Source organism: Penaeus japonicus, unplaced genomic scaffold (genome assembly GCF_977035675.1).
Source record: "Penaeus japonicus unplaced genomic scaffold, GWHDUDI00000001_assembly GWHDUDI00000015, whole genome shotgun sequence".
NCBI lineage: Eukaryota > Metazoa > Arthropoda > Malacostraca > Decapoda > Penaeidae > Penaeus > Penaeus japonicus.
Genome location: NW_028234417.1, coordinates 22,289,604 through 22,314,442, shown reverse-complemented (window position 1 = coordinate 22,314,442; position 24,839 = coordinate 22,289,604). Strand labels below are relative to the sequence as shown.

At 44.3% G+C, this 24,839-nt stretch overlaps 1 protein-coding gene across 9 annotated transcripts in view; it reads left to right on the top strand.

Moving 5' to 3' along the window:
- Window positions 1-24,839, top strand: part of nahoda (DOMON-like domain-containing protein nahoda) — a 140,393-nt gene that overhangs the window by 54,091 nt on the left and 61,463 nt on the right. For all 9 annotated transcript variants that reach the window (XM_086544693.1, XM_043010776.2, XM_043010775.2 and 6 more), the window contains exon 2: window positions 17,904-18,066. In XM_086544693.1, the coding sequence (XP_086400819.1) occupies window positions 17,916-18,066 (151 nt within the window). In that variant the 5' untranslated portion in view covers window positions 17,904-17,915. The remainder of the gene's footprint in view (window positions 1-17,903; window positions 18,067-24,839) is intronic.

The following is a 24,839-nucleotide window of genomic DNA, read 5'->3' as shown; positions in this document are numbered from 1 at the left end:
TTGTGGTTATTTTGCGGTTTTCCTCCGCGTATTGCTGTCCAGCTTAGAGCGGTGCGATGCGGTCCCGTCCGTGCGGTCAGGCTACGCTAAGGTCGAACCAGAGGTTTTGTTGGCACGCTCAGGACGGCCTTACGGTAGTGGAGTTTTTTGTTTTTTTTATTTGTATGCGTGACCTGGGGACGTGAGCTACTTGATATACTTTTTCGTGTTTTATTAATGACTTTGTCTGTTGTACTTGCTTCGACAGTTGAGAGAGCGAGAGAGAGAGCGAGAGAGAGAGAGAGAGAGAGAGAGAGAGAGAGAGAGAGAGAGAGAGAGAGAGTGTGTGTGTGTGTGTGTGTGTGTGTGTGTGTGTGTGTGTGTGTGTGTGTGTGTGTGTGTGTGTGTGTGTGTGTGTGTGTGTGTGTGTGTGTGTATGTGTGTGTGTAGAGAGAGTAGAGAGAGAGAGAGAGTAGAAACGGGGAAAATGTAAAGAACCCACATCCATACGGAATATTAGGCATCTTCCCGAAATCGGAGTGAAACCGTATCGGAGATGCAAGTGAGACAAAAAGGTGCCAGGTGACATCAAGGTACTTGCAGGAACCACTTTTTTTGTACCGCAGTGCCCCCCCCCACTTCCCCCCACACTTTCCATCGCCAACCCCCATTCTCCTCCACTTCCCAACGGCCGCTCAACCCCGCCCTCTTCCCCTTCCTCTCCCTGCCGTCCACTCTTCCACTTTCATAGCACAGTCGATCGGAAGGAGAGCGAGTGTAGTGTGTGTGTGTGTGTGTGTGTGTGTGTGTGTGTGTGTGTGTGTGTACTCTTGGTGACCTTTTTGTGCGATTTTATGGACGGCTTTCGGGTGTCCAAGCGGGCGGTGATGGATACGAGATCCAGCCAAGGAAATAGAGGGCACTGAAAGAGATGAAGGTGGGAGGGGAGAGGTGGCGAGGAAAAGGGAGGAGAAAGGAGGTTAGATGGGAGGTGGGGACGGAGGAGGATGAGGTGTACGGGGAGAAGTGGGGGTGTTGAGAGAGGAGAGGTGGGGAAGTAAAGAGAGGAGAGGTGGGGAGGAGAAGTGTGGAGAGGTAGGGAGGGGAAGAGAGGAGAGGTGGGGAGGGGAAGAGAGGAGAGGTGGGGAGGGGAAGAGAGGAGAGGTGGGGAGGGGAAGAGAGGAGAGGTGGGGAGGGGAAGAGAGGAAAGGTGGGGAGGGGAAGGGAGGACTGAAGGAGAAGAGAAGAGTAGAGTGGAGTGAAGAGGTGGTGACGGGAGGGAAAGGGGGAGAAGTGGGAAGTAGACGAGGAGAAGAAAGGGTAAGGGAGGGGGCAGGGCAAGGGATATGATGGGATGGTGAGGTGAGTGAAAGAAAGGGAAGGAAAAAAAATGAAAACGGAAAAGAAAATGAGGGAAAGAAAGAATATCGGCAGAAAAAAGCACGGAAATGAAAATTGAGAAGTCAAAAGATAGGGAAGAAACAACAATAGAGGAAGATGAAGGAGAACAAGCAAGAAGCACGAACCACGAACCACGAACCATAGGTTTCCGTTTCGGTCATGGCGGGGACGTTCGGGACCACAAGGACACACGCGTAGAGGAGGAGCCAATCAGCGTCGTGTTTATAAAAGAAAGGCGAGATAATGGACCAATCACAGCTGCATAATGGCCGAACCGGGGCTAAGGAAACACGGGGTCATGTAGTGCGGAAAGTTTTCAAAAGCGCGGCAAGAAGCGGTAGAATTTTGGGCGGCGAGGGAGATTGTGGTAGGGGCGTAAGGGAACGAAGTGGGGTACGTTTGCTTGGGGAAAATGAGGTACTAGTGTTGTTGTTGTTGTTGCTGATGTTGTTAGTGCTGTTACTATTATCATTATTATTTTTGTTTGTCATCATCATCATCATCACCACCATCGTCACCATCATTATCAATATTATCATCATCACCACCATCATCATCATAATAATCACCATCATCATTATCATCACCATCATTGTCACCACCATCATCATCATCATAATAATAATCCCATCATCATTCACCATCGTCATTATCATCAATCATCATCATCATCATCACCACCATCAGCATCATCATCATCACCACCATCAGCATCACCACCATCGTTCTTATTACTGTTGTCTTTATCACCATTATTATTATTCATATTTTGACCCGCGCTGTCTTTCCAATTTGCCTCCCTTTGACGCATGATTTCCCGCGAATTCCTCGTAAACAAAAACGGAAGAGGATGGAATCTTAGCAAGGCTCTTCGGTTTTATCTAAGCTAGGAAACACCGTTAAAAGATCGGTTTTACTGCCAATAAAGTGTTTTTTTAAGGATGAAATACAGCGGCGAAGTGAGAGAGACGCTATGTTAGGCATGACACATGACCACCGGAGCGGACAAGTTCAGCCGAGCGTGACCAGTCTGGGTCAAGGTGGGAGGGGGAGTGTGGAAGGGGGACAAGGGGTGGGGGGTGCATAGACTACATACATGACGACCCCCAGAAAGATTTACAGACCCGCTCGGAAGAAACGCTTGCAAGTCCTTTGAAAAACGATCGGAGAATATTGGTGTTAAGGTCTGCATATAAGTTGGTAGTATTTTTTTTCCTTTTTTTGCGCGTCCAAGCTGAGAATATTAATGTAACGCGTTGCATGTATGATTGTTATTATTATTATTGTTATTATTATTATTATTATTATTATTATTTTGTTATTATATTTGTTATTTGTATTAATATTATTATTTTGTTATTATATTTGTTATTTGTATTAATATTATTATTATTGTTATTGTTACTACTTTTGTTATTATTGTTGTTGTTAATCGTGTTATTATTGTGATTATTATTGTTATTATTATTATTATTATCATTAGTAGTAGTACCATTATTACTATTATTTAGCACCCAAATATAGAAAATTGGTTTAAAGATCTGCATACGAGGTTAATGTAATCTGTATTTATTTATTTATTAAAGCGTTTAAGCAGCTATATTGGCGTTAACTATTGCATATCAAGCAGATATTTCAAATCTCTTCCCCCCCCCCCTCTCCCCCCTTCCTCCATCCAAGTAGCTAGATTGGTATTCAAGTTTGCGTTGAAAGATATTATAGGCATTTTCTTTTTTCTCTCCCCCCCCCCCCGAATGCTTTGTCCAAGCTGCACCTGACGAAGGACACCTGTGAGGACATGGCAAGGGCGTGGCGGGTCGTCCTAGTGGCGTACCGGAGAGAGGTCGTTCGCTGGACTTTGTAGTCGTTTTTGCATCGTCCGTGTTTTTTCCCTCTCCGATTAGGTCTAACTTTCTTGTCTCGCTCGAGGGGAGGTCACGGCGCGGCGGGGGGGGGGGGGGGGATGTGACAGATGTGTGCGTGCGTACGTGCGTGCATTCATTTATACTTGCACATGTGTATTAGCCTTTGTGTTTATGCTTGTTCACCAGAATAGCAAAACAAAACAAAAAAACAAAACAAAAATAAGAGTGATGGAAATCACAGTGCCAGTAAGAGGAATCTGAAGAGAATAAAAGGAAATGAGGAGATGAAAAAGAGAGATCTGGAATGACACAGAAAAAGAAGCAAAAACAAACAAACAAGGGAACCATCCTCTTTCCTCCTCTTTTGCTCCTACTCTCTCTCTCTCTATCTCTCTCTCTCTCTCTCTCTCTCTCTCTCTCTCTCTCTCTCTCTCTCTCTCTCTCTCTCTCTCTCTCTCTCCTCCCTCTCTCCCTCTCTCCCTCTCTCCCTCTCTCCCTCCCCCCCCCCCCCCCCCCCCATTTCGTTAACCTTGAGTTCAACATTGCGCGATCGCCATTTTTATGGATAATGGCTTTGATAAGGATAATGATAAGAGCAGGATGATTGGTAAGAGGAATAACAATCTTAATGATAATCAACAGCAGGGACCATAATTGAACAAATGGTCTGAGAATGATGATAGTAAGTATAACCTCATGGTATAACCCCAAGGTATAACCTCATGGTATAACCTCATGGTCACTAACAATCGCAGTGATAACGACGACGGAAGCTAGAATCCACGTTATACTTAGGCGAATTTGGCAACCGCGTGTATTGCAGGAATGTTGCACCGCGAACGTAATTCCCCGGGTTGGGACTCGACGCGGCAACGAATCAACGTCATTAGCTGCTGTTCTGCTGTATTGTTAGGAAAGTGTGGAGGACTTGCACGCCTGTTATGCTGCAACAATGGAGGTGTTCTCTCTCTCTCTCTCTCTCTCTCTCTCTCTCTCTCTCTCTCTCTCTCTCTCTCTCTCTCTCTCTCTCTCTCTCTCTCTCTCTCTCTCCCTTTTTCCTTTTTTTAGGGGGGAGGGTTGTTTTTCATTTTTCTGCTTCCTTTCTTCTCTTTCTCTCTCTGAACGCACAGCCATTTGGACGTACAGCTAGTAGAATATATGGCCATTTGAATACTTAGTTATTTAAATACATGACCATTTGAATACAAAACCTGTTGCACGCGTAGCCATTTGAGCACATGGCCATTTGAGCACATAGCGATTTAAGCACCTAATCATTTGAGTACATAGCTATTTAAGCACATAGCCATCTGAACACATTGCAAATCGAACATATAGCCGTCTGAACACGTGGCCATTTGAGCACACGTAGTCATTTGAACGCATGGCCAGTAGAATGTTATACAGAACATGTCATCAGAGACATGGAAAAAGCAAGAAGAGAAACGTGAGAAAGAAGAGTGCAAGGTGATGCAGATTAAGTAGCGATCGGAACAGCGAAGAACGAGATAGACGGATGAAGGAGATGGTAAGAAAGAGAAAAGAGAATACAAGGACTCGAAAAGGTTAAGGATACTAAGATGTATATTAGATAGATAGATAGAGAGAGAGAGAGAGAGAGAGAGAGAGAGAGAGAGAGAGAGAGTGAGTTTGAGTTTGCTCTCACTCTTTTAATTAAGCTTCCCACAAAAAAAAAGAAAAACGATGTAAACGGAAAATAAACACAAAATAACCAAAAGGTCACACATACGCCAGCAAATGAATAAAGGAATAGATGAATAATACACGAGAAAGAAAGAAACCACAAGTACTCGATTTATAGAGGCTCACAGTAGCAGTGGAAGTGAAATCATCCGCTCGCGTTGGTTGGCCCTGAGCGAGCCAGCCTTCGACGCAATGCGATGTGACTGACGCTGTTGTTGTTGTTGTCGTCGTCGTCGTCTTTGTGTTTGTCTTTGTTTTTGTTTTTGTCTTTACGGGATGGTGTATGGTTTAGGGTGTTGGATGGGTTGGGATGGTGGATGGTTGAGGGTGGTGGATCGGGATGGGATGGTGGATGGTTCAGGGTGGTGGATCGGAATGGGATGGTGGATGGTTCAGGGTGGTGGATCGGGATGGGGTGGGGGAAGGGTTGAATGATTTGTTTGATAGGTGACCTGTTTACACCTTTTTTGTAGATTTATTTGTTTAGTTTATGTAGGCCAGTACGTTTTTCTTTCTCGACTCTTGATGACAACACATAGAACGTGGTTATCGTGTTGTTTGTTCGAGGCTTGTGTGGATTTTCCAATTGTTCTAAGGAATTCGGAGCGTGTTTGTTCAAGACGATATAAGGACAGAGAAATTGAAATTGGGCATTGCGCAAGTTTGCAAATGAATCGTTTCGTGTTGGTCAAACGCCTTTCTTCTACTCTTGCCTTCCATCCCCCTCCCCTCCCTTTTCTCTTCTCTCTTCTTTGAACCTCTCTTTCCTCCCTTGTCTTCTCTTCTCTTTCCTCCCTTACCTTCTCTTCTCTTCTCTTTCCTCCTCTATCCACTCCCTCCCTCCCCCTCCCCCTCCCCCATCCCCCTCCCCCTCCCCTTCCCCCTCCTTTCCCTTCCCTCCCCTCCCGTCCCTTCCTCTCCCCTCCCCTTCCTTCCCCTCCCTTTCCCTCGTATCACGCCTTCCCTCTCCTACCCTCCCCACCCCACCCTCTGCAACATGTAACGCTGCCGGCTTTGCGGACCTGTTGAACGTGATTGCAGCGTTGCTCGTGCTTCCCCGTGTCACTGGCTGTGTCCCGCGGGCAGGTTTCGCTCGGTCAACGTTCTTATTTTTTGTCTTTTATGTCTGTCTGTGGCTGTCTGTTTCTCTCTATCTGTCTCTGGGGATGTTTTTAGATTTTCATGTCTGTCTGTTTGGCAATCCTTTTTGTCTTTTATCTGTGGATGTCTTTTTTTCTTTACCTATCTCTGTGAACGTGTGTGTGTGTGTGTGTGTGTGTGTGTGTGTGTGTGTGTGCGTGTGCGCGCACGCGCGCGCGTGTATGTGCACGTGTCCACACGCGCATGTGTGCTTTTGTGTAAAAATAGGAATGCCTGAGTTAATTAATGCACCCCAAAAATCCACTTCCTGTCATGTGGTTTATCGTCATCCGCACAGGCTTTTACCCAAACCATGCGTCAGACGGTAATTAATCACATGGCACACGCCCACTTCTACTACCCCGCCCACACCCTCCTAATATACAGGCGCGTTGCAATAATCCCCCGCCCTATTTATAATACGTCCATCCAACATGATGTCTAAGCGACCTCAATTTTGCCGTTATTAATGTACTAACGATAATCGGCTCGAGTTTGGAAAAATGACAGTGATAGAGCGGCCAGCGACTTGTACACTGACATCGTATACGACAAATTACACTTTATCCTCTTCTCTTTTTTTAGATTTTTTTTTCACGCCACATTCAATAATTCTCGGATAACAGTACGAATACGTTATACTCTATGCAATGGCAGGGCAGTGCATAAGTAGGACAGACAAAAGATACATTACCACAGACAGATACTAAGAAAGATATTCACTCTTTCTCTCACATACACACACACAACACACGTCTATATATATGTAAGTATGTAAATGTATGTATGTATGTATACATATATGCATATATATGTATATATATATATCATATATATATTATATATATATATATTATATATATTATATATATATTATATATTATATATACACATATATATTAATGTATGTGTGTGAATGTGTATGTGTATCTGTATGTGTATGTGTATCTGTATGTATATGTGTGTATGCGTGCGTGCGTGCGTGAGTGAGTGTGTGTGTATATATCTATATCTATGTATACATATACTATATATATATATACATAAATATGTTTATATATATATATAATATATATATGTGTGTGTGTAAATTTTTCATTACTACCTCAAGCTCTCTTTCACCCCCCCCCCCCACCTTTCCCTGCATGCACACCCCAGTAACACGTTACCTCACTGCTGGGCGGGCGTTACCGAAAGGGCAACCAACCGGCGGTCTATGTTCGTTAATGAGGGTCATTCAGTTGTTACGGTCGTTATATTTGCTCCGGATTTATGTGCTGCGCGGCCCGCTCTCCGCCAGTCGGCCGCGCAGCTCGGGCTTCGGTTGCTGAGTTTCTATTTGCTCGGGTAGTCTTTCTCTTTGTTAGGTTGTCGAATTCTGGTTTATTGTATTTTAAAAAATATATATTTTGTTTATGGTGGTAGTAAATGAAGTTAATGATATGCATTTATGTACAGATGGAGAGGATAGATGGATACAGACAGACAGACAGACAGACAGTCAGTCTGACAGACACACTCTTTTGTATATATATGTATATATACATATACATATACATATACTTATACATATACAAACATATATATATACATACATATATATATATATACATACATATATATACTTATATATACATACATGCATATATATATACATACATACATACATGCATACAGTGTGTATATACAGTTACATGATATATGCTCATACATACACACTACTACTTCTTGCACAGTTCAATAAACTCCCGTTGTTTTCTTTGCCGGACGATCGTTTTTGTCACTTGTTGCGATAGAGCAATTGTAGTGAACATTCACGTGCTCCTCGTACGCGATAGTCGTAAACCGCCTCCCCCCCCCCCCTGTTTGGCCTGGATGTTACCCCTCCCCCTCCCTCCCCTCCTTCCCCCGGGCTCGACTTTTCACTGGTGTTTTTCTTTTGATTACAGATATGGGTACTAAACTTTTTTGTGTCTGGTCAGATGGGCTGCAGGTCACCCTTTCTCTCTCCCCCTCCCCCTCCCCCTCCCTCCCTCCCTCCCTCCCTCCCTCCCTCCCTCCCTCCCTCCCTCTTTCTCCCTATCCACTTTCTTCCCGTTCATCTATTTTCCTCCCTCTCTTCCTCTCTCCCTCTCTCCTTCCCTTTAGTGTGCGTGTGAAGGGTATGTCGAAGGAAGGACGGAGGAGAAGGGGGGAAGGGGGGGCGGCCACGTTCCTGCGGTTTAGTGATCGATGTTGGCTGAAGGACTTCTACAACCTTGCTTTCAACCAGTAGGGTCTCTCTTCTCTCCTTTCTTTCCCTTCTCAACTCTTCTTAATTCCTTTTCTCTCCTTTCTTTCCCTTCTCAACTCTTCTTAATTCCTTTTCTCTCCTTTCTTTCCCTTCTCTCCTTTCTTTCCCTTCTCAACTCTTCTTAATTCCTTTTCTCTCCTTTCTTTCCCTTCTCAACTCTTCTTAATTCCTTTTCTCTCCTTTCTTTCCCTTCTCAACTCTTCTTAATTCCTTTTCTCTCCTTTCTTTCCCTTCTCAACTCTTCTTAATTCCCTTTCTCTCCTCTCCTCCTAAACCTCTCTTCCCTTCACTCCCCTCATTTCTATCCCTCTTTCTCCACTCTTCCCCTCCCCTCCCCTCCCCTCCCCTCACTCTCCCTCCTCTCTCTCTCCCTCCTCTCTCTCTCTACCCTTCCCCTCACCCTCCCTCCCCTCCCCTCCCCTCCCCTCCCCTCCCCTCCCCTCACCCTCCCTCCCCTCCCCTCCCCTCGATCCTCCTCTCTCTCTCTCTATCCTTCCCCTAGCTCCCCTTCCCTTCTATCAATTCCTCCCCTCCTCTCCACTTCCTCCCCACCCCTCTACCCCCCTCCCTGCTCTTCTTTTCTCTTTTTGTTTTATTGCCGCTGAAGAAATATCTCCCTTTGAACGTGACGTAATTCGCAATGCTTTTGTTGTTGTTGCTCTTGTTGTTGCTGTTTATGTGACAGTTGGATCTGTAAGTGTGATTTTTTTTCTTTTTTATTTATGTTATATTTGAACACTGTGTGTGTGTACTTGTGTGTGCGCTTAGTGACAAGTTTGTCTTTGTAGTGTTACCTATGGTCTGCTTGTGAAAGTTGAAAGTGTGTGTGTGTGTGTGTGTGTGTGTGTGTGTGTGTGTGTGTGTGTGTGTGTGTGTGTGTGTGTGTGTGTGTGTGTGTACAATGTTTTCCTTGTTAGAATTTGGATTAGTATGTATATAGCTGCTGTTTTTTAGTTACTTGTGGATAGATTATTTACACGTATTATTCTTATTTATTAGTTGTAACAGTATTGATGATAAGAACTATTATCATTATCATAATAACCGATATTGATGGTGATATTTAGTTATTCTTGCTATATATTATTGCTATTGCTATTAATACGACTATCCTCCTCCTCCTCATCATCATCATCATCATCATCGTCGTCGTCATCGTCACCACCATCACCACCACCACCATTATCATCATTATCATTGCATGAGCGCGTGTGTGTGCGTGCGCCGCTTGCATCATGTGACCAACGTAAACCACACGTAGAATATCGGAACAATTTAAGAACGCTCCTCCCCCATTACTTCTCCTCCTCCCCACCCCCTTCTTTCCCTCCCCTCCCCCTCTCCTCGCCCACTTCCGAGGTTATAGTTTGGGCGTGTCTTTGTCCCCCTCGAGGGCGTTGTGAGCCTCCAGACTCAGCCTCGAAGGAGGATTGAGCTGTGATATATAACCCATGTAAATATAGATTGATAGATAAATTTATAAACACACAAACACACTCACACTCACACTCACACCTACACTCACACACACACACACACGCACACGCACACGCACACGCACACGCACACGCACACGCACACGCACACGCACACGCACACGCACACGCACACGCACACACACACACACACACACACACACACACACACACACACACACACACACACACACACACACACACACACACACACACATATAGATATAGATAGATAATAATTTCGCTCTCTCCTGACTTTGCTTGGCTTTGATATACTCGCAACATCGTGATCTATGAGAAAACAGGATGGAACGCTAAGGTATTTTGAGAATCATTTATTGAGTAGCGCTGGACGGCATTTTAAAAAGAAAGACAAAAATAGATAGCTGTGGTTTTATAGTTTCTAAACACAATTGAATCTAAAAAAAGGAAATTGAAAAACAGGTAGAACGTGATTAAGAAGAAAATGTTTGCTTAACGGTTGTCCAAAATTCTTTTTTAATTTATGTTCTCGTATTATTGTGAAGGCTAGACTAGAATTACAATTTCAAAACGTCAACATCCAGAAGATTCCCGAATGAATTTTAGTTATTAAGGTTTATCATCTTATTATCTAGTCTTGCAAATTTCTGTTGCAAGATGCGAATTTTTCAGCATTTTTCTGCAATTGGTTGATGGAACGGTGATTGCGCGGTGTGTTTTGTTCCAGTGGATAGTGTGCTTGAGTGTGTTGCAATGCAGGCAAGACAGAAAGCCAAGTACATGTGTGATGGTTTGCTTTTGGTGGCGTAACGATAGCACATTTACTCTAAAATTTGTGTTTTATTTTCAAAGGATTTGGTGGCTGGAAATATACAAGACTGAAAGATTATTGTATTGCATATGATTCTCTCTCTCTCTCTCTGTTTTTCTCTTTCTCTCCCCCTCTCTTTCTCTCGCACGCGAATGAGAACGCTACATAGAAAATAGAATTAATACACATTTCTTCGCAAAATAAAATTTTGTGGTTTTCATTTTCCCAGTCTCATTAGGTTAGATAATTGCCTGTTGTTCCCACGTGCTCGTTATTTGCACTTTTATTTCTTATTTTTTTCCTTTGTTGTCCCGATAAAACTGTTGTCTTTCCCCACGCCAATTTACTTGATAGGGGAATAAAGCATTAAGGTTATTCTGTTTTGAGGGTCGTCGCCCTTGCTTTCCAGATAACAAAGGTCAGACTAGCAGGTGAATGAAGCTTAATTGCTTGTGCAGATTTATCAGCCGTTCTTTGAATAAGGTTAATTGCATTTGAAGATGATTATGCCTGTTTGGGTCTTCTGGAAAAGAGATTGATATACTGGCCGCTCGTGATTAATGAGCAAGCGCTTAGAAAGTCCAGTTTCTTTTTACATGGCGGTGTAAAATGATTATTAGATAAAGGATGGATAAATAAAACGGGAAACATCTTACTAGTGTTGTAATTACTAAGCGAATAAGAGAGGGAGAATGAGTGGAGAGGTAGAAGGAAGAGCGAGGTAGAAGGAAGAGAGAGAGAGACAGAGAGAGAGAGAGAGAGAGAGAGAGAGAGAGAGAGAGAGAGAGAGAGAGAGAGAGAGAGAGAGAGAGAGAGAGAGAGAGAGAGAGAGAGAGAGAGAGAGAGAGACAGCAATAAGAAACAGTATAAATAAAAAGATAGGATATCTATTGTAACTTGTAATATAATGAGAGACCCTTTGTAATGGCTTGCTGGCTGACATAATAACGAGATAGGAACTTCTTGTTGTTTGATATTGATGTTGGCGGTTTTTATCCAGTATTCAGGCGAACTGTGCCACGCCCTAAAAAGTTTATTCTTATTGATTATCATTATTGATAATTATCATTATTGTCTTATTATTATAATTATTATCATTGTTGTTGTTGATATAGTTACTATTATTTTATTATTATTACTATTACTATTACTATTACTATTACTATTACTATTATCTTTACGCACAGGTGCACACACACACACACACACACACACCGACACACACAGACACACACACACACACACACACACACACACACACACACACACACACACACACACACACACACACACACACACACACACACACACACACACACACACACACCTAAAACGAAAAAGAAAACTCGCGCTCACGCACAGACATACGCCCACGCTCCTGCGTACCGGTGCCTCATTATTTCCATACCACGCCCATTTCTGGCACCTGGGCGTTGAAATTGGGCGTTGGATGATTGGGCGCGTTGATTGACGAGGGGCGTCATCGTCGCGTTTCTGATGAATACACGCAGAGAAAAGGGTGAATGGAGAGAAAGAGAGAGGGAGGAAGGGATGGAGGAAAAGGGAGGGAAGGAGTGAGTGTGAGTGAGTGGGTGGATTAGTGAGTGGACGAGTGAATTAGGGTGGGAAGGGGAGAGAGAGAGAGGGAGAGAGGGGGTTAGGGAAAATAAATATACTGTGAGTCTGAGAGAGAAAATTCATGCAATTACCAATACCAATACGACCGCTTACTGAGAGCAGATGTGGCCGAGGAAGAGCAAACAAATTGATAGCAACCAGAGGGATGTTCGAATACTAGGCCAGTCTAAGAGCATAAGATTGCACGCATGTTTGTCGTTCTAGAACACTGATGAATAATGTTTAATATGTGTATTTTTTTTTTTTTTTTTTTTTTTTTTTTTTTTATAAGCTGATCGTTGATATCGTGAAAAAAATGGTTTGGTCGACATTGAATATTCATGTGACCGACGTTTTTTTATATTTTCAGTTTCAAGAATTTATCTTTACCTCAAATTTGACCGTTAACCGTTCGGACGTGATTAATGATTGTGTCCTTTTCCGCATTATGAATCAGCGGTTAATTGAGCAGGACGCATGCATGATGTTTGCTAGCGAACGTACACAAACACACACACACACACACATACACGCGCGTACGTAAAAGAACGAATAATGCATAAATGTATACATGGTTATACATTCAAATTTTTCCGAGAGGCAGATAAAAAGTGTATATATATACTTCGGAGTTTTCCCGCCCTCGTACCTAATTTTCATGTCATAAATTTTGGTTGAATGAGATCTAGCTTGTTGCGCTCCGTTGCAGCAGCTCTTGATAAATTGTGGAATTTGCGTAACCTACCATGAGGCACAGTATAGAAGGGGCCAAGCGTGACCGGAAAAAGAAACTTGGTTCGTTAACACGTGTGCGTACGGGAAGGGTTGAGGGAGGAAGGGAGAGAGAGAGAGAGAGAGAGAGAGAGAGAGAGAGAGAGAGAGAGAGAGAGAGAGAGAGAGAGAGAGAGAGAGAGAGAGAGAGAGAGATTGTGTGTTTGTTTATCTGTGTGAGTATGTGTTTATACAATATATATGTCTACCTAATCTGACAGACCATACTTTCATCTGATAAGTTCACTCTTTTTCCTTCGACTATCAAAATCTGCAATGCTCGAAAATGCACAGAGCATTTGTGCAACGAACCTCATTTGGCAACGATAATTATCTCGAAAAGAACGCCAATCCATTCCACGTGTATATGCAAATCGGGCGGAGACTCACGCACGTGCGCAGCGCCGGTTGTTATCGAGCCGCAGGTGTTCCCGGCGTGAGAGCCAGCCGGAGAGAGAGAGAGACAGAGACAGAGACAGAGACAGAGAGAAAGAGAAAGACAGAATTTCGAACACGCTACCCGTTCACGAGTCGAAGGTTGGCACAGAAAGCCACACCGGAACCGGAGAGTTCGTTCTCGGCGTCGAGTTTTTAATAATGATGATCTGCTTCGATATAAAACTTTGTTCTCTTCATGGCGACCCACTTCGCAGGATGTGATGGATTCATTCGATTTGTCATATTCACACATTTGCCATGGAGTGAAGTTTCAATTAGATTCATCTTTTGGGAAAATGTGTGTGTGTAAGTGTGTCTCTCCCTCCCTCCCCCTACATATCGCATTTTCTCTCTCTTTTATTCTCTCTTCTCTTCTCTCCCTCGCTACCACTTCCTCTTTGTCTTCCTCTACTTCTGCCTCTTACCTTTCATCTCTCTCTCTCTACCTCCCTCCCCTCCCTCCCTCCCTCCCTCCCTCCCTGCCTCCCTCCCTCCCTCCCTCCCTCCCTCTCTCCCTCCCTCCTTCTCCCTTTCCCTCTCCCTCCCTCTCCCTCTCCCTCTCCCTCCCTCTCTTCCTCTCCCTCCCTCTCTTCCTCTCCCTCCCTCCCTCTCCCTCCCCCTCCCTCTCCTTCTCCCTCTCCCTCTCCCTCCTTCTCTTCCTCTCTTCCTCTCTTCCTCTCTTCCCCCCCCCCTCCCCTCGCTCCGACCTGCTTCTCACGGATTTCAGTATCACATGGAATTTCTTGCTCTGCTGACTGACCACCGTTTAGATTTTATTTTAGCTCTGAATTGCGGCGGAAGATATGGGCGGGGTCGTGTAGTTGTTGTTGTGTTGTTGGCGTGAGAACTCGTGATTATATTGCAAATGATGATTGCAAGATTTGAGACCATTGCGATTGTAAATGTAGTATTGATGATGATATTGATAATAAGGGTGATGATATTGTTGATATCATCATCATCATCATCATCATCATTATCATCACCGTTCTCATCCCTATTATCATCATCATCATCGTTTTCTGTCATTGGTGTTATAGTTGTCATTACACCTGCGAGTATGATTAAGATACGATAGATTTACCATTATCATTAGAAAGTTGACGACCATATTTATACACCCTCTCTCCGCCCAGTCCGACAACTTGAATCCCACTTGGACATCCTCCCTCTTGCTTGACAGGAAAAAACACAGCATCACCCTCCCCTCTCCCCTCTCTCCCCTCCCCTTTCCCCTCTCCTCTCTCCTCCCCTCTCCCCTCTCCCCTCTCCTCTCTCCTCTCCCCTCCTCCCTCCTCCCTTCTCCCCCCCATCTCCCCTTTCTCTTGGCCGAACGTCAATAAATCCTGTGAAACGCCATCCGGTCAAAGCTTCCGGTTGGTTTGAGGAGCGTTCGGCCAAGCACAGTCGTCGTGAATCCAGAATCCGGTTGGTTAGCCGAACGGGACTGACTGGCCGGGTGCAAGTCCCTGAGGGCGACTCCGTATTGCTTTATTAAGAGATATCGATTTCTTTTTGTTTTTTCTTTTTTTCATATTTCTGTTTCTCTTTTTTTTTTTATTCTGCTCATGAAATATTTTCCGAGTCATCATCTTGATTGGAGTGTGGAAGATTAGGGTGTCGACGAGAGAAGTTTGAATCGGTTTTAAACTAAACTCATGTTTCCGAATTTTTATATATATATATATATATATATATATATATATATATATATATATATATATATATATATATATATACATATATATATATATATATACATATATATATATATATATATATATATATATATATATATATATATATATATATATAGAGAGAGAGAGAGAGAGAGAGAGAGAGAGAGAGAGAGATTATATATATATATATATATATATATATATATATATATATATATATATATATATAGAGAGAGAGAGAGAGAGAGAGAGAGAGAGAGAGATATTATATAGATAGATAGATAGATAGATTCAATTTTTTTTTCTCGACTTGATTGTCTAAAACAATCCTCATTTTGCATTTACATTTTATACGGGATTTATTTCGTTACTGTTATTATTTATTTTAGGTGGCGTTCTTTTTTTAAACTTGTGGTTTGATATAACGCGAACCACGCTCGAGGTTAATATAACAGTACAGCGTTCATCCGGGAAAACTTTTTCTCCCTCCGCCCTGACCTTACCGCGCGGGATTCGTGTCTTGAACTTACGAGAAACTTCTAGTAGGAATAGAAGCTTTTAGCTGATTTTTTGTTTCTTGTTTCCTCATTTATGTTAGGATTTCTTTATCTGTCTCTTGGCGACGATCTTAAGGTACAGGATGGGGTAGGGTGGAATATTTCTTTCTTTTCCCGTTTTTTTTTTTCCTTTTTTAGGGGGGGAGGGGCTTCTTCTTCATCTCTTTTTCTTCTCTTGTGATTTTCTTTATCTTCTCTTTTTTATATCACTTTTCTTCTTCATCTTATTTTTTTTTTCTGATTTATTTTCATCATCATCTCCTTCTTCTTCTTCAACTTCTTCTCCTTCTTCTCCTTCTTCTCCTTCTCCTTCTCCTTCTCCTTCTCCTTCTCCTTCTTCTCCTGCTTCTGCTTCTTCTTCGCCTCGAGTTTTTCTCTTTTTTGCACTGCCTTGTGAAGTTTGATGAACAGCGAAGGAATTTACGGCGGCGCTGTGAGTGCGGTAGGTGTGGTCATAATAATGTTAAGTAATTGTGTTTTTTATCGCAGTGAGTGATGGTTTAGGAGAGAATATTAGATCAAGTAACTGCTACTAGTTTTTAATGAGGATAAGATCAATTCTAGTGATAAAGGTGGTGTTATTGATACCCTAAGTGCCAGCTCCTCCCTGCATTACAGACGCTCCCACCACTTTCGCCCCCCCACCATCTCACCCCCCACCATCTCCCCCCTCACCATCTCCCCCCACTATCTCCCCCCCACCATCTCCCCCCCCCCCACCTCATTCAGCCCACCCTAACCCACCCCGTTCAGGCCACCCACCACCGCGTCCGTTTTCTCTTTTCAATTTTCCTCCGCCGAACGGCCGGGCCAATTTGTAACCCGTCGGCTTCGCGTTTAGCTAAGCTTAGTCGACTTGCCGATCGAGCCACTTCCGTTGGCGAGTCGCTGGGGGCGGGTCGATGTCGATGGCTTGTATCTCGAGTCGCTCTTGTCTTTTTCTCTTTATCTCCCCTCTGTCTCTTATCTTCTGTCTCGTCTATGTCTCTGTCTGTCTATCCTCTTTCTTTCCTCTCTCTCTCTCTCCTTTTCTCTCTCTCTCTCTATCTCTCCTCTCTCTTCTCTCTCTTCTTCCTCTCTCTCCTCTCTCCTCTATCCTCTATCCTCTCTCCTCTCTCCTCTATCCTCTCTCTCTTTTTCTCTCTTTCTCTCTCTTTCTCTCTCTTTCTCTCTCTCTCTCGCCTCTCTCCTCTATCTTCTTGTCTTATATTATGAATTATCATTCTTTTTTATTGTTATAAAATTGTTGTTGATGTTTTGTTGAGGGAAAGGACATGGATAATAGACACATAGAGCGCTCGGGAGCTTTCATGTATGTGCGTGTGTAGCTGTGTGGGTGTGGGTGCGCGTGCGTGCGTGTAGCTGTGCATGTGTGTGTGTGAGAGAGTGCATGTGCGTGTGCGTGTGCGTGTGCGTGTGCGTGTGCGTGTGCGTGTGCGTGTGCGTGTGCGTGTGCGTGTGCGTGTGCGTGTGCGTGTGCGTGCGTGTGTGTGTGTGTGTGTGTGTGAGTTGAGTGAGTGCAAGTGCCTCTCTCAGTCTGCTTACTAGTCTTGTCAGTGTCTCGAGTCGGCGTCTCTTTTTTACTTCATTTAATTTTCATGACCTTTAGCTTGTCTCTCATTCTGCAGTAAATTTCATGCTTTTGCTTTTTGCCAAAATGGACGGTGTGTCTAAAAGAAAAGATGATATTTAGAATGATTTAGAATATCTCTTCCATGCTATTTATCGCAGTATTTAGAATTAGAACTAGAATTACAAGCACAAGTAATGAATGCTTCTTTTTGTTTCTTTCTTTCTCTTCCTTTCCCTGTAATTTTCTTTCTCTTTTTTCACCGTCGATTATTAGCTTCTTTGGTGGAATTACGCCTCCATTATCTTTCTTGTGTTTTTATATACTTTATTATCAGTCTCTTTACGCATAATTTTTCAATCTAGTATTTCCGCTCCTCTGCCTTTCTCTATCGCCTGTTATTTCGGTCTAATTTAATTTTTCCCGTTAGTGTGTTTTTTTTTCGCGTATTCATTTTTCTTTCGTTGGAGCTTGGTATGCATTTGCTACTTCCAAGGATAATAGATATGAAGTTGTAAAGACGATTTTTTTCCTTCTTTTTTGTACTTTGGTATACATTTACTTTTTTCAGTGTAAGTCTATGAATATTCATTTCTAATGTGACATTTTCATTTCTTTCAGTGTGATGTAAAGATGGAGAAAGTGCTACTGTCGCTTCTCTTGGTGGGCGTGGCGGTGAGGCTCTCCCACGCCCACGTCGCCCTCACCTTCCCGCCCGCTCGCAAGTACGACCTTGACTTCCTCGACTCCGCCAGGACCCCGGCACCCTGCGGAATGCCCAAAGGTAAGGATGGTTCTTGGCAGACGATTTGAGAAGGCAGGTGAAGCGTGGGTCACTGGGATTTTATTTTTAAGGGAAAAATCAAGCTTAATGGCGTTTGGAGTTGGAGTTTATTTGTTTTATTTGTTTTATTTGTTGGAGGTTTGAAGCGAGTGAAAAGTAAGGTGTTGATCAGATCTTGGTGGAGGAGAGGACGGGAGAGCTAGGTCATGCAGGTCGGGAAGAACAAGGTCATGCAAGTCGAGAGCACCGAAGGACGACCGGAGACAAGGTCAAGCGCACCGCATCCCGAACTATATCATAATCGTTAATGTCATACTTTTCCGGAGCGCATACTCGGTACTTCGTACTTGATATATCCTAACCAAAATGTTCTACTCGCGGCCCTATTCTGCTAGGCCTATATCAGAACGTCAACGACCCTTAATGAATTCAGGCACTTGCCAAGCCCAGCCAGTGTCGTGTTGGTGAGTCACACGCGACCGACGCGACCAGGGTGAGGCGGTGCGACTTGGCTTCACCCCTGCGAGTGTGGAGACGCCCTAGCACGCCCACTATAGGAGGCCGCCCTTTAGTCCTCCGGCCGTGCCCTTGTGGAATTGTATGTGCGACTGAGGCTTTCACGTGCACGTGTTGTTTTTGTTTACTTTTCTTCGTGTGCTCGTTTTTTCATGCGTACGTGTTTGTTGTCAGACATATGTTTTTTTTTATGCGCACGTGTCTGTGTTTGCGCATATGTTGCTCTTGTTTGGCTGACATTTCAAATGTTTGTTCTTCGGGTGGTTGATTAAGGGCAAAGAGAGCTAAAAGGGGACGGGGAAGATGATTCACTGGCAGGAGTTAAGTGCCTGGGAGAGAATCCTGCAACAATTAAGTGTTTGCGAGAAGAACAGTGAGAATTAGGAGGAGAGAAAAAAAGGTGAAGAAACACTTGCACTGTAGGAAATGGAGGGCGCTCACCCCTCACTCTGGCGAAGGCCCTCGGATGGTTAGCTCTGATGCCATTGCACATCCGGTAATCACGGGCTTTGGCATCGTTGCAGGATGCTCAGGCCGCGAGAGTGAGAGTCAGGAGCATTGATTGTAAAATATTATTTTTTCTCTCTTTATCTTCCTCTCCTGACCTCTCTCCCGCTTTCTTTTTCTCTTCTCTCTTTTCTTCTTGTCTCTTCTCTTCTCTCCTCCCCTTCTCTCTTTTTTATAGTAGAAGAAAGTTAGCCAGGTAATAGAGATGGTGGAAGGTGGAAGGGGGGGGGGAGAAGGTTGGATTATAATTATGATAGATTAATCATCTTGGCGGGGCAGGAACTTGAGTCTTGAGGAGTTAATACCCGATGATTTCCGACATATTTTTTTTCCTGGCGGGAGCGAGTTTTTTCCCCGCGCCATCGTTACGGTGTGTGGGTTAGTATGCTAATTCGCCAAAGGTCAACCCTTTTTTTAACACTTGCAGTTATGAGTGCATGAGCAAATGTATAGATTGCGTGATTGATTTGTTCATCTTCCTGTTTGTTATGCAGCGATTATGCATTGCCTTTCGGTTCGTTACTCTCTCCATATTTTACTAATATTGCTGCTCGAGGCTGTCTCTCCCACGCCCGTAACGTCGTGACAGGCTGTAACGCCGCCCTGTGCATTCGGGAAGGAAATTCGTGAGAGAAAAGCGCTCTCTCGAAGAAATATTTTTGCCAGAATTTTCACATGCGAATTCCAGATTGATCAGACGTGGCCGCCCTCGCCCGACTCTCTTTTGTTTTGGCCACGTCCGATTTCACTCATTTCCAGCGACTTTTACACCCTTGCTGTGGGTTCCTCATTGTTTTTTTTTTCCTTTGCTTTGTTGCACCGTTGTTGTTGCATTGTTGTCAAGAGTTAGGCCTACGGTATCCAGCGTACCCTTTAACCGCTCATTCAGCGTTGCCAGATCTATAAGGGTACCAGTCCCGTTTGGCCAAACTGCAACAAGCGCGTTGTTGCGAGCTACACCAAAACCTGCGCGAACGTAGCTGTCATGAGGTGGGTTAGGGGATGAGGGGGGGGGTTTGGGAGGAGGAAATATCAGTGAACAATAACTTCTTGTGCGAAACTTTGGCGCGAAGTCCCAATATAGGGCGACCTTAGGCGAGCCTTCTCCCCCTCCCCCTCCCTCTCACCCCCCTCCCTTCCCCCTCCTTCCCCCTCCTCTCTTTCTCTTTTATCCAGTTCTTTTAAAGACATAGAGGTGACAGAGCGCATAAGTTAAACGGGATTTCCGGCCTTCGGAGCGCAGAGGGAGCCTGGAAGGTTGGCGCTGTCTTAGTAGTAGAGGAAGGTTAGAAGACGCTGAGACGTTTTCACTTTTGTCGACGAGGTGCGATGTGTTGGTGGAAGTGGGGGGGAGGGGGGGTTGAGATGGAGGTTGAAGGGGAGGTTGGCAAGAAGGTGGAGATGTTAGTGAATGGGGGTGGGGAAGGGGAGGAAGAGGGAGAAGATGAAGAGAAGAAAAAGGAAAAGGAGATGGAGAGAAAGAAGAAGAATGGAGTAGCAGCAGTAGTAAAATGTAGATGCATAAGGGAAAAAGAAAACGAAAAAGAAAGAGTGCAAATCCAGGGTCAGGAAGGATAAAACAGATCGCCGAGGTAGTAAGGTTAGAGGCAGGAGGCAAAGAAAGAGTCCCCTTGCCTTGCACTTTTTGTTCCGGACTGACCTGTTCTCTACTGCTGGCCAGGGGAGGAAGAGAGGGAGGAGAGGAGAGGAGAGGAGAGGGGGGAAAGGAGAAGAGAGGAGAGGAGAGGAGGAAGAGAGGGAGGAGAGGGGAGAGAAGGAGAGGAAAGGAGAAGAAAGGAGAGGAGAGGGGGGAGAAGGGAGGGGAAGGAAGGTGAGGGGGAGGAGAATAAGGGAGGAGGAGGATATGGAGGGCGAGGGCAAAGGAACAAGCGGAGGATGAGGAACACGAGGGAAAAGCGGAGGACGAAAGAACACGAGGGGAAAGCGGGGCAGGAGCAGGAGGAGAAAGCAGGCGGTGAGAAGGAGAAAAAAAGTAGTAGTAGTAAGAGGAAGATTGAGAAGTATACGAAATTAGAATAGAGAAGTTATGGAAGGGAGATAAAAGATGGGAGAATTTGGAAAAAGAATAATGGAAAAGGGAAGAGAGAGAAACGAGAGAACGACAGGAGGAGCAGGAGCAGGAGCAGGACCAGGACCAGGAGGAAGCAGGAGACAACCTTGATAGCCGTTCCAGTATCCAAGCGCTGACACGTTCAACGACGAAGGGAAAATTCAACAGACGAAATCCTCTTTTTGTCGGCTCCATTCCATCCGTTCGTTTCCTGACTTCGTTTGCGCACCAGGCTAAATGGGCGTGGGAAGGGTGGGGGGGGGGGTGGAGGGCAGGCAGGAAGACAGGAGACACAGGAAGTCCACAAAGATTGAGGACGGCACGAGGTGTTAAAAGTGCTCGCTCCCTCCCCCTTTCCTGGACACGTCCCCTCCCTTCTTGGAGAGAGAGAGAGAGAGAGAGAGAGAGAGAGAGAGAGAGAGAGAGAGAGAGAGAGAGAGAGAGAGAGAGAGAGAGAGAGAGAAGTAGATAAAGGCAGGCACGCAGGCAGGCAGGTATAGAGGGAGGGTCTTCGGGAATATAGAGGATTCGGAGAGTCTCTTAGGGAATTGGCAGGGGCGGGGTGAGGGCTTCGGGGGAAGAAGTACTGTTCGCTCGAAGGAATTGGACTGCGGCTAATCCTCTTTTTTTTTGCATTCCGCTCAAGTGCCGAATGGAGAAATTTGGCTTGATACGTGGAAGGAAGAAAACGTGTTAGGTAAGATTTGTTTTTCTTTTTCTTTTTTAAGGGGGGAGGGGGAGTTTCTCTTCTCTTCCTGAGGTCTCGCGCATCTTTGTTTTTGCTCGTTGTGGGGAGAAAGACAGAGAGAGAGAGAGAGAAAGAAAGAAAGAGAAAAAAAGAAAAAGGAGGATAGAGAAAGAAAGAGAAAGAGAGCGAAAGAAAGAAAGAAAGAAAGAGAAAGAGAGAGAGAGAAAGAAAGAGAAAGATATAGGTGGGTAAAGGAGGGAAAGAGGAAAACAGGGACAGACAGACAGGTGCATGGTGAAAGGAGCCGTGTCTAAGTGACTCCCAAATAATCATAATGCTGAAGATCCCTCCAACACATATCCCTTCCGATGATTACAATGTATGGAGCTGCTTCGCTATTTGCCATGAGTGTATATCCATTACTGTAATTGTGTCGTGACTGCGGTAAATGGCGGCTCTATTAGGAAGTAATTGGTCGGAACAGGAATTTTCAGCTTTCTCCGCGAGAACAGGAAGCGATGGTGGCGGGAGGGGGGAAGCGGTGTGGACGGAGAGAGGGAGGGAGAGGGAAGGAAAGTGAGAGAGGTAGAGGGAAGGAGAAAGAGAGGGAGAGGGAAGGAAAGAGAGAGAGGGAGAGAGAGGAAGGGAGAAAGGAAAAGAGAGAGGGAGAGGGAGAAAGAGAGAGGGAGAGGGAGAAAGAGAGAGAGAGGAGGAGAGGGATGGAGAGAGAGAAAGAGAGAGAGAGGAGGAGAGGGATGGAGAGAGAGAGAGTGAGATAGAGAGATTTAAATGAAGGAAAAGAAGGGAGAGAAGGAGAGAAAAAGAGAAAGAGAAGAAAAGAGAGCAGAAGAGAGAGCATTTTTTAAACACGGCTTATGAGATCTCAAATCCGTCCAGTTGTCAGGTCAATATATTTTCTTTCTTTTTATCCTCACGTTCGCATTTATATTTTCTTCCTTTTCAATAGATTTTAATTAATCCATGGAAGTGGATCGAAAGATTACATCAGATAATAACTGTGCTCCTTCGCCGCTCGGTTTCATAGTGAGATAGCGGAGTTTGCTATTGTTTAGCGAAGTGACGATGGAAGGGACATACGTATATATAGCCCGGCTCGATAATCTGATAATGTCCTTTCTTTTTTTACCGTTTCTTCATCTTTTCACTTTTCTCTCGCCCTTTCTTTTCCAGGAGTCCATTCGTCTTCTGCAGTGACATGAACTAGATTGGAATAGTGTCATAGGTTTATTTTTTTCTTGTAGTTTTTTTTCTTATCGTCAGAGTGGGCGGGGTTGTGCAATGCGTTAAAGACACGTATATATTTTTTTTGTGTATCCTCTTCATAGATTTTCTGAGTCCTTTCATTCCGCCTTTTCATATCATTTATTTCTCGAGAAAGTGAGGTAATTAGTCTGTGCATCTGTAGATTGACTTGTATTAGAGAGTTGCAAATCATTAATGCAATTAAGCCAACAATAGTATTCATTTATATATTATGATGACATGAATACTGCAATTTATCCCACGTAGATCTCTCTCATTACAATTCATATATCCTGAGCGCACAGTGATTCATTCTTAAAGAAAGAAAAAAATAAGAAAAAAAGAAAAAAAAATCTACGAAATGTTTGCAGATATGTATGTTGCACAACCACATGCTGGTCTTAAAAGTGTTCTTAACCAGCGATATTTATAACGTTCTTTGCCACTGCCTGCCATTGTTTTCCGAGGACAAGGGCATAACAAGACCGCCTCTCACCCCCATTCTATTTACATAGCGTACCCCTCGCCTTCTCCCTCCCTCCCTCCCTCCCTCCCTCCCATGTCCACCCTCCATCCAAGAAAGTCCTCAACACAAATAAGTAGAAGTGAGTGATGCGTGAGACTCGTGCTGTACTCTATTACGAATGTCCTGTAGTCACAAGAACTGCAACGTTGATTTGCCGGTTCCGTGAAGAGAGAGGGGTTGGGGGTGAGAGGGGGGGTCGATGTCATGACAAGCCTCGCCCTTTATTTCGTGTGCGTGTGGTATGCGACAATAGCGTTTGGATTATGATGAAGAGGATCTTGAGGAATTTGAAGAGGGAGAAAGCGGTCGTTTTTTTTTTTTTTCAACTTCTACATTTACATGATTTTCTTCAAGACAAATGACTTTCGAGGGTGACCCTTTTTAATTAGTTAAGCGAGTCTGTCGGCATAAAAGTATTGTTTAAGACAGCCCTCGAACCTTGCTTTGTTAAATTAATTAGAGATTAATATAAACGTAATAATCATGACCTTATGTAGCAGAAAAAAACGGAAGATAAGATTACAGTTTCGAAATCCACCTGGATTTCTGAAGATGGAATCCAGGTAGATTTCGAAACTGTAGTCTCATCTTCTTGTAAATATGTTTTGTGTATAGTTTTTTTTCTGCCATATTATCAACAGGGAAGAGCGTTTTTGCCATCCATGACCTTGTTTGAACTACATTAATCACCTACTTCTTTTAGGTGTATAATATAGGGTAATATGGATATGGATCTTTTAATTGCATTTGTTGGTTTTATCTAATATGTATAAAAGGCTCGGATTGGTAACACCCTACTCCTAATCGGTGGAACGGTCATTTAATGTGCTTGGAAAGTAATGAAGGACTATTCCTCTTTATCTCCTCCCCTTCCCCTCCCTCCCTCCTTTTATCCCCCTACCCCCCCTCTCTCTCCTTCTCCCTCTCCCCTCCCGCCACCTTCCCTACCTCCCTCCCTCCCTCCCTCTCCCCTCCCTCCCTCCCTCCCTCTCCCCCCTCCCTCCCTCCCTCTCCCCTCCCCCCACCCTTCCTCCCTCTCCCCTCCCCCCACCCTTCCTCCCTCTCTCCCTCTCTCGCGCTTTCTCCCCCCACCGCTTAAAAGATAATTCGTTTTAGGAGTAAATATGCATAATTGCTGCTGTTGCGTTTTGCTTGATTGTTGAGAGGATGAATGTTTGCTGGTCGTCGGCGTTGTCTGCGTC